At 38.8% G+C, this 15,379-nt stretch overlaps 5 protein-coding genes across 6 annotated transcripts; 2 read left to right on the top strand and 3 right to left on the bottom strand.

Annotated features, from left to right (window-relative positions):
* Positions 1 to 36: 36 nt before the first annotated feature.
* Positions 37 to 2,740, bottom strand: LOC105267370 (zinc finger protein 567). 2 transcript variants are annotated; one of them, XM_011306176.1, is made up of 5 exons: positions 1,651 to 2,740; positions 1,479 to 1,549; positions 990 to 1,305; positions 694 to 797; positions 37 to 602 (listed from the first exon to the last, which is right to left on the bottom strand). In XM_011306176.1, the coding sequence occupies exons 1-5, from the start codon at positions 2,507 to 2,509 to the stop codon at positions 39 to 41; spliced, it is 1,914 nt and encodes a 637-aa protein (XP_011304478.1). In that variant the 5' UTR covers positions 2,510 to 2,740; the 3' UTR covers positions 37 to 38. The 2 variants fall into 2 exon arrangements, with proteins under 2 accessions (XP_011304478.1, XP_011304479.1); XM_011306177.1 differs by having other exon boundaries at positions 1,660 to 2,740.
* Positions 2,741 to 2,826: 86 nt separating this feature from the next.
* On the bottom strand, positions 2,827 to 3,983 carry Fcp3C (Follicle cell protein 3C). Its single transcript, XM_011306178.1, has 4 exons — positions 3,754 to 3,983; positions 3,341 to 3,660; positions 3,075 to 3,146; positions 2,827 to 3,012 (listed from the first exon to the last, which is right to left on the bottom strand). The coding sequence occupies exons 1-4, from the start codon at positions 3,902 to 3,904 to the stop codon at positions 2,899 to 2,901; spliced, it is 657 nt and encodes a 218-aa protein (XP_011304480.1). The 5' UTR covers positions 3,905 to 3,983; the 3' UTR covers positions 2,827 to 2,898.
* A 390-nt stretch (positions 3,984 to 4,373) lies between these two features.
* On the bottom strand, positions 4,374 to 5,212 carry LOC105267372 (armadillo repeat-containing protein 7). Its single transcript, XM_011306179.1, has 3 exons — positions 5,006 to 5,212; positions 4,778 to 4,945; positions 4,374 to 4,711 (listed from the first exon to the last, which is right to left on the bottom strand). The coding sequence occupies exons 1-3, from the start codon at positions 5,112 to 5,114 to the stop codon at positions 4,461 to 4,463; spliced, it is 528 nt and encodes a 175-aa protein (XP_011304481.1). The 5' UTR covers positions 5,115 to 5,212; the 3' UTR covers positions 4,374 to 4,460.
* An 845-nt stretch (positions 5,213 to 6,057) lies between these two features.
* On the top strand, positions 6,058 to 9,087 carry LOC105267369 (arylsulfatase B-like). Its single transcript, XM_011306175.1, has 7 exons — positions 6,058 to 6,273; positions 6,852 to 7,011; positions 7,089 to 7,315; positions 7,384 to 7,621; positions 7,702 to 7,859; positions 7,924 to 8,526; positions 8,614 to 9,087. The coding sequence occupies exons 1-7, from the start codon at positions 6,163 to 6,165 to the stop codon at positions 8,863 to 8,865; spliced, it is 1,749 nt and encodes a 582-aa protein (XP_011304477.1). The 5' UTR covers positions 6,058 to 6,162; the 3' UTR covers positions 8,866 to 9,087.
* Positions 9,088 to 9,330: 243 nt separating this feature from the next.
* Positions 9,331 to 13,494, top strand: LOC105267368 (arylsulfatase B-like). The gene is made up of 8 exons (XM_011306174.1): positions 9,331 to 9,970; positions 10,599 to 10,758; positions 11,083 to 11,309; positions 11,653 to 11,920; positions 12,007 to 12,164; positions 12,343 to 12,637; positions 12,776 to 13,062; positions 13,221 to 13,494. The coding sequence occupies exons 1-8, from the start codon at positions 9,806 to 9,808 to the stop codon at positions 13,416 to 13,418; spliced, it is 1,758 nt and encodes a 585-aa protein (XP_011304476.1). The 5' UTR covers positions 9,331 to 9,805; the 3' UTR covers positions 13,419 to 13,494.
* Positions 13,495 to 15,379: the final 1,885 nt, after the last annotated feature.

Below are 15,379 nucleotides of genomic sequence, written 5' to 3'. Positions count from 1 at the left end.
TCTACAAAACTATTATTTTATATAATCATTATTCTATTTTAAAGTGTTTTATTAATTCCATAAAGCAATTCCTTCAGTGAATCCTCGTTGATGGTTTCCAAGGAATTATTCTCTCGATTCCGCTCGTTCAAAATGCCATCGATTGCGTGTTTCAAGTCCTTCTGGAGATTGTCCGAGGAATCCTGAAACGATTGATTAATTTCGGACTTTGGGGAGGCCAGTCTCAACTGTTGCATTTCAGTTGAAGGAGACGATGGACCATTCTGCACTGGTGACATGACTAAACCCAAAAAATCCTGAGAATTCTCTTCAGGTAGAACACCCCGAGAGGACTGCACTGATTCCCCTTTTCCCTTTTCTTTCACTGGCCCGGATTGAGAGAAATGAAACAAGGGATTCACGTCTATCTCTCTCGTTAATGTCGGCTCCCCATTGCTGTTTGCAATGACCACGAATTTATTCGCATTATCCAACACAGAAGGGACCAATGCATTTCCCTGAGATTCAGAAGCCCTGGGTTCAATCGGATCATTTCCCGATGCCACCTGCGAATGTTCAGAATGATCTGATTGTCCTGGACACTTATGGGTCCTCTGACTCACCTAGAGGTAACAAAAAAAAATGAAACAATTTTTTATAATCAATTTTTCGTAGGAAATTAATGGAGTCTTCGGGCAATTAATAATTTCTTACTTTATATCTGAAACTCTTCCCACAGGTTGAACAAGTATAAGGCATGACACCAGTATGAATTCTTCGATGCACGAGATAAGACACACGTTGTCGAAAGCATTTTCCTGGTAAATGAGAATTAAACGAGTGAATTATTAAAATAATACCTGTCATGTGGAACTTACCATAGAATCAAATGTCAAACCATGCTTGGTGTTTAGTTCAGAAGTGGCACTGACACAATTTTAAAGGAATATTAATGTTAGCTGGAAGCAATAAAGCAGATGAGAGCAGTTGAGACGATGAATTCCTCTCACCACATGTTTCACAGGCAAATGGTTTTTCTCCAGTGTGAATCCTCTCGTGATTGTGAAGAGTAGAGAGCTCCTTGAAGGATCTACCACATGATGTACAGGTGTGGGGCTTGTCATCCTTGTGATACAGCCTGTGCTTGTGATACGATTGTTGAAATGTAAATGTCTTGGAACAGATATTGCACTGATACGGCATTTCCCCGGAGTGCAGTCTTTTGTGCTTCTTCAGGAAGTACTTCGTCGTGAACATTTTACTGCACACGTCGCACTCCCACTGCTTGCCCTCGTGGGTCTTCAAGTGTTGGGTGACGTGTTGCTCCTGGATTTTTTTATTCGGTCAATAATATGGGGGATTATTATTTTTACTTGATACTTTATTCGGTTCGAATATGATGATTCGGTTCGAATATGATGATTCGGTTTGAACCCATCCACAGGAAAAATACGAAAAGAGGATTGATCTAGTGAATAAAATTTCAAACGAAATCTCACCTTTTTAAAATTCTTCCCACACAACGGACAATTGAATCCCCCATCTGAATTTCGTTCCCCTCCGAGGGTCGCTGGAAATAATGAGGCTGTGTTATCGTGATCATGATAAATCATCAATGATTATTGATCTTCTTTCGAATTCAGTCGTTAAGCAATCCGCACTCTCCTTTACCTAAATTACCTCCAGTATGTGCCACCCTCATATGAATCATCAGGCTACCCCTCATCTTAAATACTTTAGAACACAAATGACAAGGATAATTCTTCAGGAGATCCTCAGGCTTGACGTTGCAGTCCTTAGCTGCAATTTTATGCGCCAGTTGTTTATGCAAAATGAGAGAATTTCGATTTGCTAGGCTCAACCCACAGATATTACACCTCTCCCTCTTCTCATTTTCGAATTTCTTCTCCTTTATCTCTTCTTTCATAATTAATGAATCACTCGAAATTTTTTCATCATTCACTTCCACTGGATTGGAGAACTGAATATTACAACTCTCTGGAATGTGCAAAGTCAATTCTGATGACGAAACGATGCCCTCGATACTATTATTTCCCTCTGGAGTCTCTGATAATAAATTCAAGACATTTATCTCAGGGTCAACGTGTGGTTGAAGTGGCGAATTCGTGGTAGAAGCTGTAGGTTCTTCTCTGATACCATTGAACACCAGAGGAAGACTTGTGATAAATCCTCTGGGAATGAGAGAGTCATTTTCGAGGCTCTGTGGTGTCTGGATGAGCATCACATTCCTGGATTTACCTCCGGAATCAGGCACATGGTACCTAATCTCTTGAGTCTTGGTTTCGGGTATCTGAGGCTCGTTGGGCGTGTTCTCAGGGATAGTGTGGCCAAACAGGTGAATTGTCAATTTATCTATTCCTAAGACTGTGTCATTGCATATTGGACATGTCAATGGACGTGTGGCTACACTCACCAGACCTATTCTCAATGAATCTAAGGAATTAAAACTCGGTTGAGTGCACAGTGGGCACGAGAACAGCTGAGTGCACATTGTGGTGATTATTGTCATCTCCTGGGCTGATTACTCCCAAGATTTATCAATTTTTTAATTCACTGAGACGTAGAGCTCTCCAAAATTCACTACTACGAAAAATTCATCCGATTTCAATCAGTTGAAGGAATTATTTAATGTGGAGAAATTAATGGAGTGATGATTTTCTTTTTTTGACAAGTCACTGATGGAAAACTGAAAATTCAGTGATTTTTCGTCGAACTAAATTTAGATTTTACAGACGCGACGGAAATCCATGAGCTCTTCGGGGGAGAAAATTTGGGATAAATCTAAATTTAGATGGACGGCGGGATTTTCGAATGATAACAGTTTCAATCGGTTCAGTGAATTTTATTTATAATTAAACTCATTTTATTGGTGACAATAAAACGAGCTGATGGGATGATTTAACTGAGAATTGGACATTTGTATGGAATACCGTCTTTGCAACAGTATTCTCGACCTGCTGATAAATTTGTATTGATCCACTCGTCTTTACAATTTTTTATGAAGAGATAGGCCTGGAAGAAAAATGGGAAATGGTCAATTATTTAAATCTTCATAATTCGAGGGATTGACTCACCCTTTCTTTGTGACAATCACGATCAATAGAACCGCAGAGGATGGCTGGACTGTTTGGCAAGTGTTTCACGATCTGAATCGAATAATTATCTCATAACAATAAATAAAAATACAAAGCAACAATAAAAAAATGGATTCAATAATGGATTCGAAAAGATCTCGAAAATAATCAATTTCACGTGAAAACACCAGATAAATTTTTTCTAGAGAATTCAATTTTTGAGATAAATCTCTGACTCATCCGTTTGTTATTTGAATTTTACTCACAGCATCGAGACATTTGTTGGTACACAATTTATTGCCGACTGGTGTGCAGGGGAAGGCTTCTGTATGTTCATGAAGAAGTGCAGGATTTCCTTTGGGCTGTTCCTTGCTGCCTTTCTTGAACTGACCACTCAAGAAAACTCCACAGACACAACCCAAAGGAGTTTCCGTCGTACCCTCTTCAGTCCAGGACTCAGTAGGTGCTTCTGGTGGGACTTCAACGATTGAATTTTGACCGAAACTGAAGACAACACACATGCAGAGCACCAGAACTATTTTTGAAAGGTGCATGATGATCCTAATGACTGGTTTCACGTTCTTTCCTTCAATAAAAAAATTCAACAACTCATTTTTATCAATAAAAAATTCACTAAAGAAATACTGACATTTATTTTATGTGATAAAAATTGATGTACCTGTATCTGCTAAAAAAAGCTTGTCGTCACTGACACAAAAACCGAATGCCCTCGCCTCAAAAATCCTCTTGTATTTATGAGTAATGCTGATGTTGTAATAATTAACTGGACGAATAACAATTGATGAAATTTCAAACGTGCAATTCTGCATTATCCCCCAGACCCACTTTCACCCGAATTTTAATGTCACATTATCTGTTCTGAATTCTGGATTGATTCATGATTATTCTATTTTACTCAGTATAAATTTTCCTTCGCCCTCCAAGACAATTCTCTCGCCATTAGCCACGAGTTTATACCGACATCTAATTATTCTTCTCACTTCCAATACCTCAACAATTATTTCTACCGTCTCCCCAGCATAGCAGGGATTTTTATAAAACAATTGTTGTTGAATAACAATTGTCCCAGGTCCTGGCAATTTCGTCCCCAAAACACCAGATAAAAATCCATTCAATAAAGCTCCATGAACAATTGGATTTTCAGTGTCTGTATGAATGGGATTATAATCATTAGTTAATTTGGAAAAATTAATTACATCGTCTTTTGTTATCAATCGCACAGCAGATGCCTTCGCGCCTATTTTAATATTCTGCCTCGTCTGATAAGAAATGCCCCTTGCAAAATAACCCCTAATCAATCCTCTGGAAAAATTGATTCGTTGAATCATTTTGATTGATCCGAAATTCGTGGAGTAATAAATGTAATTAATTCTCGCCGCAATGATCCCTCAAAAAAATTATCGCCAAATTTTGGATTCTCTTATTCGTCGAATTTTTGAATATCTCCAATTGTCCAATAACAGCTGGAGTTATAATTTCACTCCTCGAAGCATCTGTTATTAAAAACATTAACGTGGTTATTGCTGACAGGACAGTTTCCTCATCGGGCGATTGTAATAATGAGAATACCAGGGCCACTCCTCGATTACGTAAAATATACTCTTTGTTTATGGGATCTGAAAATAAAAATTAATGCAAAACTGAGAATGAAGTGGTTTGTTGGATAAATAAACTCATCTCACCAGAGCATAAATTACATATTCCTCCAATAGAAAATCGTACTAGAATCCTGTCAGAGTCTGAGAGAACGCATAAGAACAGATCAATTATATTCAATAGCCGGATGTACTCGTAATTAACTGGATCGTAAGCAAAATTGGCTAGGTTTCCAAGAACTTGACGTTTTCCATCTGAAAAAATCGACAGGCAAAATAAAAAACACTAGATTTTTACTCGATACACCGAAATACCTGTGGATGATGTTGTTTTGAATTCTGTTGACAGTAATTTCAGATAGTCGTATCTCCCCACGTTGTTGTAACCCGTTCGCTCGATTAATCTCTTTTTTGTTGAGAACATTGCACTCGATAATTCGATACTTCTCCCATATTTCGGTGTGACAAATCACAGAGATAAATTATTTTATTATTATTGTAGAGACGACAGGTTATGGCAACTCCCCGCGAAAAATGCATTCAAATCCACAAGCGACATCTGCACATGAATAAACTCCATTTTGAATTCTCTCCGTTGATTACACATTTTTCCCTGTTTCCCGCAATTTCCAATTAATTTTCCTTCAGTGATGAGTGCAATTACTTTTTGTAATTGACAATGAATTCCAGAGACCGGAAATGGTTTTCAGTTTGGATTCACTCAAGCATCAATTGAAGTTAATTTAGAAGAAATATAAAAAAACACAGGGAGATAGAGAAGAGTGGGTCAGTAATATTTTTAATTATTAGATTACGTGCATTAATTTGAAGATGCATCACTCCAAGATGAAAGAATCTATTTCGGCAGATCGAGGAAATGATGAATAAACTAATTGGCATCCCTACTTAACGTTACTTGACCTTAATGACCTTTACAGGGAGACGCAAGAGGCTTTCTTGGTGTAATTACATGGACTAGTGAATAAGATCAACAAGTGAATGACTAAAGACGCCGAAGTGGATATTTATGATGATTTCATCTTCGCCAACAAAAAATAATCCATCGAAAAATCCAGCGAACCCGTAATTCTCCCTCAAAAAATTCTAACCCATAATTTATAATAATTAATAACCATATAAATTAATTATTCATTAATTCATATAAATCGCCAGGTGACAGGAATCAGGGAATTGAATCGATCGATTGAATCATCTCCTTAAAGTTATCGATGAATGAACCAACGGAGTAAGACTGAAGTTCTCCTCACGCATTTAATCTCTCGAATTAATTAATTAATGAAAACACGTCCCTCTGGTGTCTGTCCTTCAGTCAATGGGGGACCCTAATCTCTGGGTTCGTGGGTGGACCTATATAAACCCAGTGCACCACCTTAAGACACTCCAGTTGTTCCCAGTGCTCATCATGATCTGAATACCCCAATTAAACCCAGTGTGTTATTTATTTATAAACAATGGAGTATTCACCGAGGATATGTCTTCTGCTACTCCTGAAAATACTATCTGCATCCTCAAATCAATTCCTCGTCAAACCCAACATCATCGTCTTCATGGTGGATAATATGGTGAGACCATTTTTTAAAATCACCCCAAAAAAAATTGCCCAATCCATAAATAAACAAATAACTAGATAATCCTCAATAATATTTCTTAAAAAAAAATCTTCATTCATCTTCAATATGTTGACATAAAAATTAATAATCTCTGCTAGAAAAGGAAAAATGAATTATCCAGGATAATCATTTTTCTTAATTTAATGTTAATTGAATGAATGTGTGTAATGGATATTTAAGAAATATTTAGGATTGATGAAAATACTTGTGATAACCGGACGGACTTATTCTGTGATGTTTACTGGTAAAATAAATAATAATTGCAGTGAGGAGGAGAATGTTAAGAGCATGTTCCAAGACTTAGTTAAGCCAATCTACATAGAGTACGTTATCACCGCCCACGAGAAAGCATGAGGATACGTGAATGAGTCATTTAATTGAAGAAAAAAAAAACAAATAACACTCCGACAATGTAACAACTGCATGAGCTTCTGCAGAGTCCAATGAAACTTGAGACTCGAGTCATTTTCCATCGGGGGGAATTAATTATGAGTCGTTTGGTTTAATGGATCGGTCTCGGGATGTTCTAGGGATGGAACGATGTTGGGTTTCATGGTTCCAATGAAATACCCACGCCTAATATCGACGCTCTGGCGTACAACGGAATTATTTTGAATAGACATTACGTCCTCCCATCATGTACACCTTCCAGGGCCGCCTTCTTCTCCGGGAAGTATCCAATACGAATGGGTAAACAACTCAAAAAATATTTTTTATCTGAAGAAAAAATAATCAAGAGACTTTATAGATTTTTATTTGAATTTAAGGATTACAAGGAGGTGATCTCCGAGGCAATGACCCTAGAGGACTTCCCCTGGGAATTCGAATTCTTCCATCGTACCTCCGAGACCGAGGATATGCAACTAGACTCCTGGGGAAATGGCACCTCGGTTATCCAATCCGTGAATTTACTCCTCTCTATCGAGGATTCGACTCGTTCCTCGGTTTTTACAACGGGAACATTGATAATTATAATTATTATCATCGCGATGGGGTAATCCTGATTATTCTGAGGAGACCTCGACTCCAGGATTGGTTTTATTAAATATTCTTGCCCTTCAGAATTTGACTGGATTTGATCTTCAACGGGGAGAGGGTCCAGCCTATGACATTCACGATACATATGTTACGAGAGTTTTCACCGATGAAGCTATCAAGATAATTGACCACCACGACATCACGAGACCGCTCTACCTCCACATCAATCACGCGGGCTTCCGTCCACCCTTGGACCCACCCCATGATTCCTACAGATACAATAATTTCAGTTATCTCCACGGGGACCGACGTAAATACGCCAGTAAGACCAGACTATCAAAAATTATTGAACTATTTAAAAATATTTAACCGATGATTAAAACCGATATAATTAAATTTCAGTGATGGTATCAGAGATCGATAGATCCATCGGACGAATCGTGTCAGCACTGGGTGATCATGGAATGCTGACTGACAGCATCATCGTCTTCCTGACAGACACTGGTGCACCGACGAACGAGGGTGAAGCGAATACTGGGTCTAACTGGCCCCTGCGAGGTGTAAGTCCCCGATTAAATCCCATAAATCCCCAATAACAGAACTGATATCAGATGAAATTAACAGGGAAAAGATACGCTGTATGAGGGAGGTGTTCGTGGTGTTGCAGCAATCTGGTCCCCAAGAATAAATAAACCAGCACTAGTTTCCAACAATTTGATGCACATGACTGACTGGCTGCCCACCCTCTACAGTGCCTCAGGTGGTGACATCAGCGACCTGGGGAAGATTGATGGAATTGATCAGTGGAATCACCTGAGTCGAGACCACAAGGCACCACGTGAATCACTCCTCATCAACTGCGATGAGAGAAAAAAAACTGAAGCAGCTATTCACCAGAGGTACAAACTCATTCATGGATACTCCACACTGGCGCACGATCATCACTATTTCGGCAGTTCTGGAAAAAATCGAAATGTCCCACCTTACAATCACTCACTAGTCAGCTCGAGTGCTTTTGTCATGGCTATCCACTCGCACGTGGGACATCCCGTTACACCCCAGAGCAGAATGGCTCAGATACGAGAGGAAGCGAGAATATTATCCTGCATGAACACCGAGCTCTTCAAGATCAATGGAACAAATCCCTGCGTCGGAGAAACCGAATGTCTTTTCGATATATTTTTCGATCCCTGCGAAATCCATAATATCGCCAGTCATAATCCAAAGGTCGGTTATTTTTTATCATTTATTTCATGGCAATTTATTTATCTTATTACTGATAATGTTGCTTTCGTGATTGTTCTGTTTATCCAGATTGTTCTGAAGTTGAATTCAATCCTCGAGAGGTATGAACGAGAAATCGTTATGCAGGCGGATATACCACAAGACCTGAATGCTGATCCTCACAGGTACAATAACACCTGGGGATCGTGGGTCAGGGACAAGCCCTACGATCATCCTTACTACTCCTTCAACAGCAGTGCTGCTACTGTTATCAGTACATTAGCTGTTTGTGCGCATATCGGAATGGTTCTCCTGATCGTTGGTCTCAGGACATTCATCTGACTCGACAGTCAGTTTCATCAGACAAACAGAGCGAGTGCCATTTTTTATCGATTTGCAGATACCCAAGTGTAACATCGACTACGTAGAATGAGACTCTAGTATCGAAGATAATCTTCAATTATCAATTCATCGATCATCAATTTCACCAGCAAAAAAATTTTTATCGCCACTTTTTATTTAAAAAATCAATCGGTTTCTCCACATCTTCACCACCGAATGTAATACGTAAAATAATCATTATAATAACTAACACTATTATTTAATTAAATTATTCGTGCGTATCACCGATACCTTGGGACTTCCTCAATTGAAAGAATAATTAACTTTTAGATATCATTGTTTTAACATTTGTTTATTTAAATAAAATTACAATATGTACAGTATATCCGGTAAAATCAATATTAAAAAAACATATTGTTGATAAAACATTTGACGATTGTATAATTTTTTTAATTATAGTTTCAACCATTTTTGTATGATCCATTTTTTTAAGATGGACTTGACGTGAGTCAGACCCACCGAAAATCATGACTAGAGTAATGACAATGATCCATTGTTCCTCTTCACAACAGAATGATTTTCAAAACATTACGTAATTCATTAAATCGTCGGGGAAATAGAATTATGTGTCGCGTCTCGCGATAGTTACGATCCAGTGAGGAATTAGTCACTGAGTGAACAGCATCTTCAGCTCTATGTCAGGGCTAATGAGTGCTCAAGGTCCTGGAAAAAAATGTATTAATCCATCGCGATTAGAATTTAAATGAAAATGTGAAAAAAAAAATTGTGAAAGCCATTGAGTCGCTTCCCTATTGCTCAAGAAAGCATATCGATATTAAACTTTTACTGTCGTCGAGGTCACAGAGCTCTTGGTGCTCATATGAGAATTAAAACAACATTCATTCGCTATCAACGAACGTCGGAGTAAAGCTTGCTCAATATGTATACCACTAAGAAATCGAGAACAATTAGAATATTCGTCGCGTTAGTTTGTCTTTTGACGATTTCCCTCTGTCTTTATCTCGTGATAACGTTTGAATTGGACGATGCGAAGGACACGGATATCGAAAAACCTCACATTATTACTATCATCGCGGATGATATGGTGAGTACATAAAAAAAATGTGTTTAAACATCTTTCTAATAATGGCACGTCACACGCATTGATTTTTTTACATTTCATTTAATTTCATTTCATATATAGCAATTTTATGATAATCCAGGGTTTGTTTTGAGACTCCTTAAGAGCGAAGAAATATTTGAAATAGGGAACATTTTTAATTGAACGCTCAAACAGTCAACATGTCATGTATTTTTAAAATTAATTCGGCGGTTTTAGTATTCTCTTTGATAGCCATTTATCGCGTAAATTCTGGAGAACCGCCGAATATTATCGCGATTGTCACTGATGATTTCGTAGGATATTTATAATGAAACATAATTAATTTTATAGAAATTTTATAGAAATTTTACGCAAGAGTCGTAAAAGTCGTTCTCGTTTTTCGGGGATATCTGCGGAATTAAGAAAAATAGTGAAATTTTCGATAAGACCATTTTTGGAGAGCTAATTAAATATTGCAAAAAAGATTATTACACTTATTTCGCTATGCACCTTAATTTCGGAGATATTTTCGAAATAGTCAAAGTTGGAACTGAGTGGGAATTGCTCCCTGCAGGTGGAAAACGTAAAAAATCGTTAATTAATTATTCATACATTATTGCACATTTTGAAGGGGTGGAATGATGTGAGTTATCACGGCTCGAATGAAATTCCCACACCGAATATCGACGCCCTGGCCTACAACGGGGTAATTCTCCGAAATCATTACGTCTTACCGATCTGCACTCCCTCCAGGACATCTTTCTTCACAGGTCGCTACGCCATCAGGGCAGGTAAAAAAAAAATCAATAAAAATCCTCGCCGATCCCCAAGAAGCGATCCGATCTCCAAAAATTTCTCCCAAACCAATGGCTCGCAACCGATTTTTTCGTGGGAAAAATAAAAGTAAAATTTCCATTGTTGCCTGAGGTCGAATAACTTAACATTAAAAATTGTTTGATATTTAGCGTCATGTGACGATCACGCGAATGTCTCATGATCAATGCATTAAGACAATTCAGCACGCGCGTACATGCAGCAGCAATTTGACGCGCACGAAAAGTAATTGTTCATTTATTATATTTTAATATTATTACGTATTAATTATGATGACCTAGGTATGCAGGGCTTTCCCTTGAGAGCAGGTGAGCCCCGGGGTATTCCACTGGGAACAAAATTACTGCCTGAATACCTGAAGAATCTTGGATACTCGACACGACTCGTTGGTAAATGGCATCTGGGCTATCAGAGTGACGATTTTACACCAGCAAGAAGAGGATTTGACACGTTCTTCGGATATTACGCTGGTTACATCACATACTACAATCACACAATTACCCAGAGCGTAAGTTACCTCTCTTCACCGGCAATGGCATTGACAGAGAATTTTTTTATCGCGGAAATCAACTACCAGTAGACGATAGCAAGCCGATTTCTTCACGCTTGCAATTATCCAGGAATATCTCCGCATCCAGCACAAATACCGAAATATTTATCAGGACCTTTTTTCTAGAGGAAAGCAAGATCTAAAAAAAAGGTTCAATCGAAATTTCGCTAGGTCTTCCGGATTCCGAGATATTCCTCGTGGAGTCAGCGATTAAATAAATCGGTTCGTTACGCTTCGCTGCAGATTGTGTGGTAATGAATATTAATTATTGGGATTAATTGTTAGATGCTGTTACTTTCAGGGGCAAACTGGTCATGATTTTCACCGTGACGATTCCATGGGGTTGAAAGCAGATTGGTCCAGGCAGAATGAATACGCAACAGATGTTTTCGCGGATGAAGCGGTTCGGATAATCGAGGAGCACGATGGACGTCGTCCCCTGTACCTTCAGCTATCCCATCTTGCTCCACATGCCAGTGACGGTGATGAAACCCTGGAAACCCGCAATTTCACTGCTGTCAATGAAACATTTCATTACATACGAGACATCAAAAGGCGCAAATACGCAGGTGGCAAATACGCTCATGACATCTTCCCTCCCATCATCTTTTCATATTAATAAATAATTTTAATGGACATACATAATTATCCCCAGGAATGGTGACTGCACTAGACGATTCCGTCGGTCGCGTCATGCGAGCTCTCAGCAATAATAATTTATTAAAAAATTCAATCGTCATGCTCTTCGCTGATAATGGCGCCCCGACATTGGGAATCCACGAGAATCGAGGATCGAATTATCCCTTCCGTGGGGTACGTCAATATTATTACTTAAACAATCAATCTCGTCAATTAATTATGAACTCATTGTTAACGCATCACCAACACGTGATTATTTTTAACTGACGATTTCACCGGGACAACAGGAAAAATCGGGGACCTGTTGGTTTTTCCATTAGATAATTAATTAAATAGAGAAATAATTTTTCAGCAAAAGCAGTCGTTCTACGAAGGTGGTGTGCACGGTGTTGCATGCGTGTACTCACCACTCATAAAAAATCCAGGGAGAATTGTTAACGACCTTGTACATGTTACCGATTGGCTGCCAACTCTGTACAATGCAGCTGGTGGTGATGTCAATGACCTCGGTGTCATTGACGGTATCAATCAGTGGCCTACAATAAAACTAGGGCAATTTGGTAATCGGCAATCATTGCTCGTGAATATCGATGAGACTATCGATCGAGAGGCAGCTATCATCGGTGATTTTAAACTTCTCAAAAAAGGTCATCATCACGCCGAATCATTTATCCTCAATAATATCAAGAGAAATTATGATTAATTAATATCATGATTGATTAATTATAAATTAATATTGAATTATTTATAGAGAATAATTTAGTTAATGGAAATAATTATTTAAGGTGCAATGATACCGATTTACGACAGTCATCTGGGGAGTCATATCGATGATGGAGATCCTTCGGTTCCTCCGTACAACATAACAGCAATCATGTCCTCACCAGCTAGTCTAGCCATCTTCAGGACCATGGGGAATTATGCAAGACCCAAAAAAATACTCCACCTTCGACAGGAGAGTAAAATTACCTGTGCGCCATTCACCGAAATCGCCAACTGCTCTGAAATTTGTTTATTTAATCTCAATACCGATCCCTGCGAGACAAGGGATATATCCAGTGATCATCCCGAGGTGAGTAATTACCACGTGCCCCATAATTTATCGATCATCAATCGACAGGTAAAAAATCAATAAATAAAAATTAAAAACAATAAAAAAAATCGGTTGAATAAAAATATTTGATAAATCAATAGAAATTCTTATTGTCGACTTAATTGATTAATTTTCAGATGGTGGAATTGCTGGAGGAATTTATCGGTAAATATCGGGAGCACCTGATGAATCAGACGAATGCACCAGTGGATCCAAGATCATATCCGATTTATCACAATGGCAGCTGGATGCCCTGGATGACAAAAAATCAGGACATGAGGTTCACCACCTCGGCGAGGATGTTGCCTGATTTTGGAGAATTCTTTGATTTATAGCACTACCTCAGTGACGAAAATAAAATTTATGAATGATGTATAAGATTGAAAAAAAGTAAACTCTCGTTTCCACCAACTCCAGCGTTAACTCGGGTCATTGTATCGGCATTATGTAGATGAGAATCGCTAATCGTTAAGTTGTATCCACTGATATGATTTTAATAACCACTCCCCTATCCCAGGGTTATCCCCCGACGGTAGCACTCGGTGCATTAATTACATTTATTGATTCCCCGAGATCTCTCGATCTTGTTTAAAAAATCATTCCATTTCCCTCCATTCAATCAGCGAAATCACCTAAAATCACACCTTAAATTTTGAATTCCTTGAATTTTCCGAGGATTATCTTTTCCGTCTGCGCAATATCCTGAAGAGCCGAGAATTTTCTACCCCGATACCATCAAGAAGATGTGACACGCATTGATTCGTCACCCAGAACTAACAGGCCATGAAGAAAGAATAAAAAATTATTGAATTCGTGACGGTAAAGCTGTTAATGCCGATCTGTCGAATGCAACCGCTGGATTGTACATATTGTTATACATAACGGTGGCATAGACTAATCTTCATTCATTCGCACTCAACGACATCGGGCTTTGTCTCATTGTTTCGTCCCTACGAGAAAGTGTTCTTCAGTTGTAAATTCAAGCGACTTTGCTTGCACCTCTTGTCACGCTTCATTTGACAGAAATCGGCAGGCATTTGCCCCGTGGAATATATATGTTTGTGTGGACACAGGGGGTTGTTGGTACGTTCGCGAGGGGTTGAGTAAGTCGCTTTTAATAGCTGCACCAACTCGCAGCTGCCGTTGGTCTCTACCCCTCTTCAACAATCCACCATTTGTCCCATTCCTCTCATTTTATCCTCATCCCCTCCCAACGTTGTCTTTCACGATTTCTTCAGCAGAGAGTTTTGCATAAATCCCAATGAGCTGAGAGATTTAAAAAAAAAAACAAGCCATTGACAGCCACTAATTAATTGCTCGTTCCACTGATTTTTTTTTCTAGATCAACCTGGAGACATCTGGAGACCTGGAAAAACCTGGGGTAAAATGGATATCAAAGTCTCGGAGTAGATTTTCAGATTCTACCGTTCATCCACCCCCGGAGCAACCCCAAGGGTAAAATTCAATAATTTATTATCTCAGTGAGTATAAATGGCTCGTTGATGACGAGGTTTTTTGTGAGGAACCTCGAGATGGAAAAAGAAGGAGGAAGAGGCAGCAGGTATATACAAGTACTTATTATAGGCTGGCCGGTGAAGGTGCGGGATAAGTTTGGGCCGAAAACTTAACGACGTAATGAACGTCTGACAGAGGATTATTTATCGGTCGGTGGTGGGAAGTGGAAAGGGAAAGAATGGTAGATTGAGAAAGGTAGAATGGAGAAAGAGAAATTGAGGCGAAGAACGGCCAAGAGAGAAAAAAATGGGAAGGTGAGGCAGCCAGGAGAAAAAATAAATAAAAAAAAAAGGTAAAATAAAGCTCTGGTATTGTGAACTCGATCATACTAATTATCAATATGAATGGTTTTTCAAGGGAGGTAGGATGACTGAGCCGATTGGCCTTGAGTGTACCCAAAGAGGATTCACTCTTTCGATTCCACTGTATTCTATTGATCGTCCAATTTCCGAGTTTCAATATTTGTCTATCAATTGAATTGACTCAATTAATAAGCCGACATAATTACTCCGGTGGTCTCGTTGGTCCCTGCGTTTACCTGATTTCCTCCAGTTCTCCTGGAAACCAGCAAAATAAGTCCATCATAATCGCTGATAATGAAGGTAATGTTATTTCTCCAATTAATTATCAATTAGAAGTTGAATTGATCGATGAACTGATTGTTGAAAGACGAAGAGGATGAAAGGGAAATGGAGTCTTCAGGGTATCACCACAGGTATCCCCGAGGACGAGTAATAAAAAGCACCTGGAGACAGGTGATGTACGAGTCCTGATGATTTGA

Source organism: Fopius arisanus, unplaced genomic scaffold, assembly GCF_000806365.1.
Source record: "Fopius arisanus strain USDA-PBARC FA_bdor unplaced genomic scaffold, ASM80636v1 scaffold00046, whole genome shotgun sequence".
Classification (NCBI taxonomy): Eukaryota; Metazoa; Arthropoda; class Insecta; order Hymenoptera; family Braconidae; genus Fopius; species Fopius arisanus.
The sequence above is the reverse complement of the archived record's forward strand: the minus strand, read 5'-3'. Positions and strand labels throughout refer to the sequence as shown.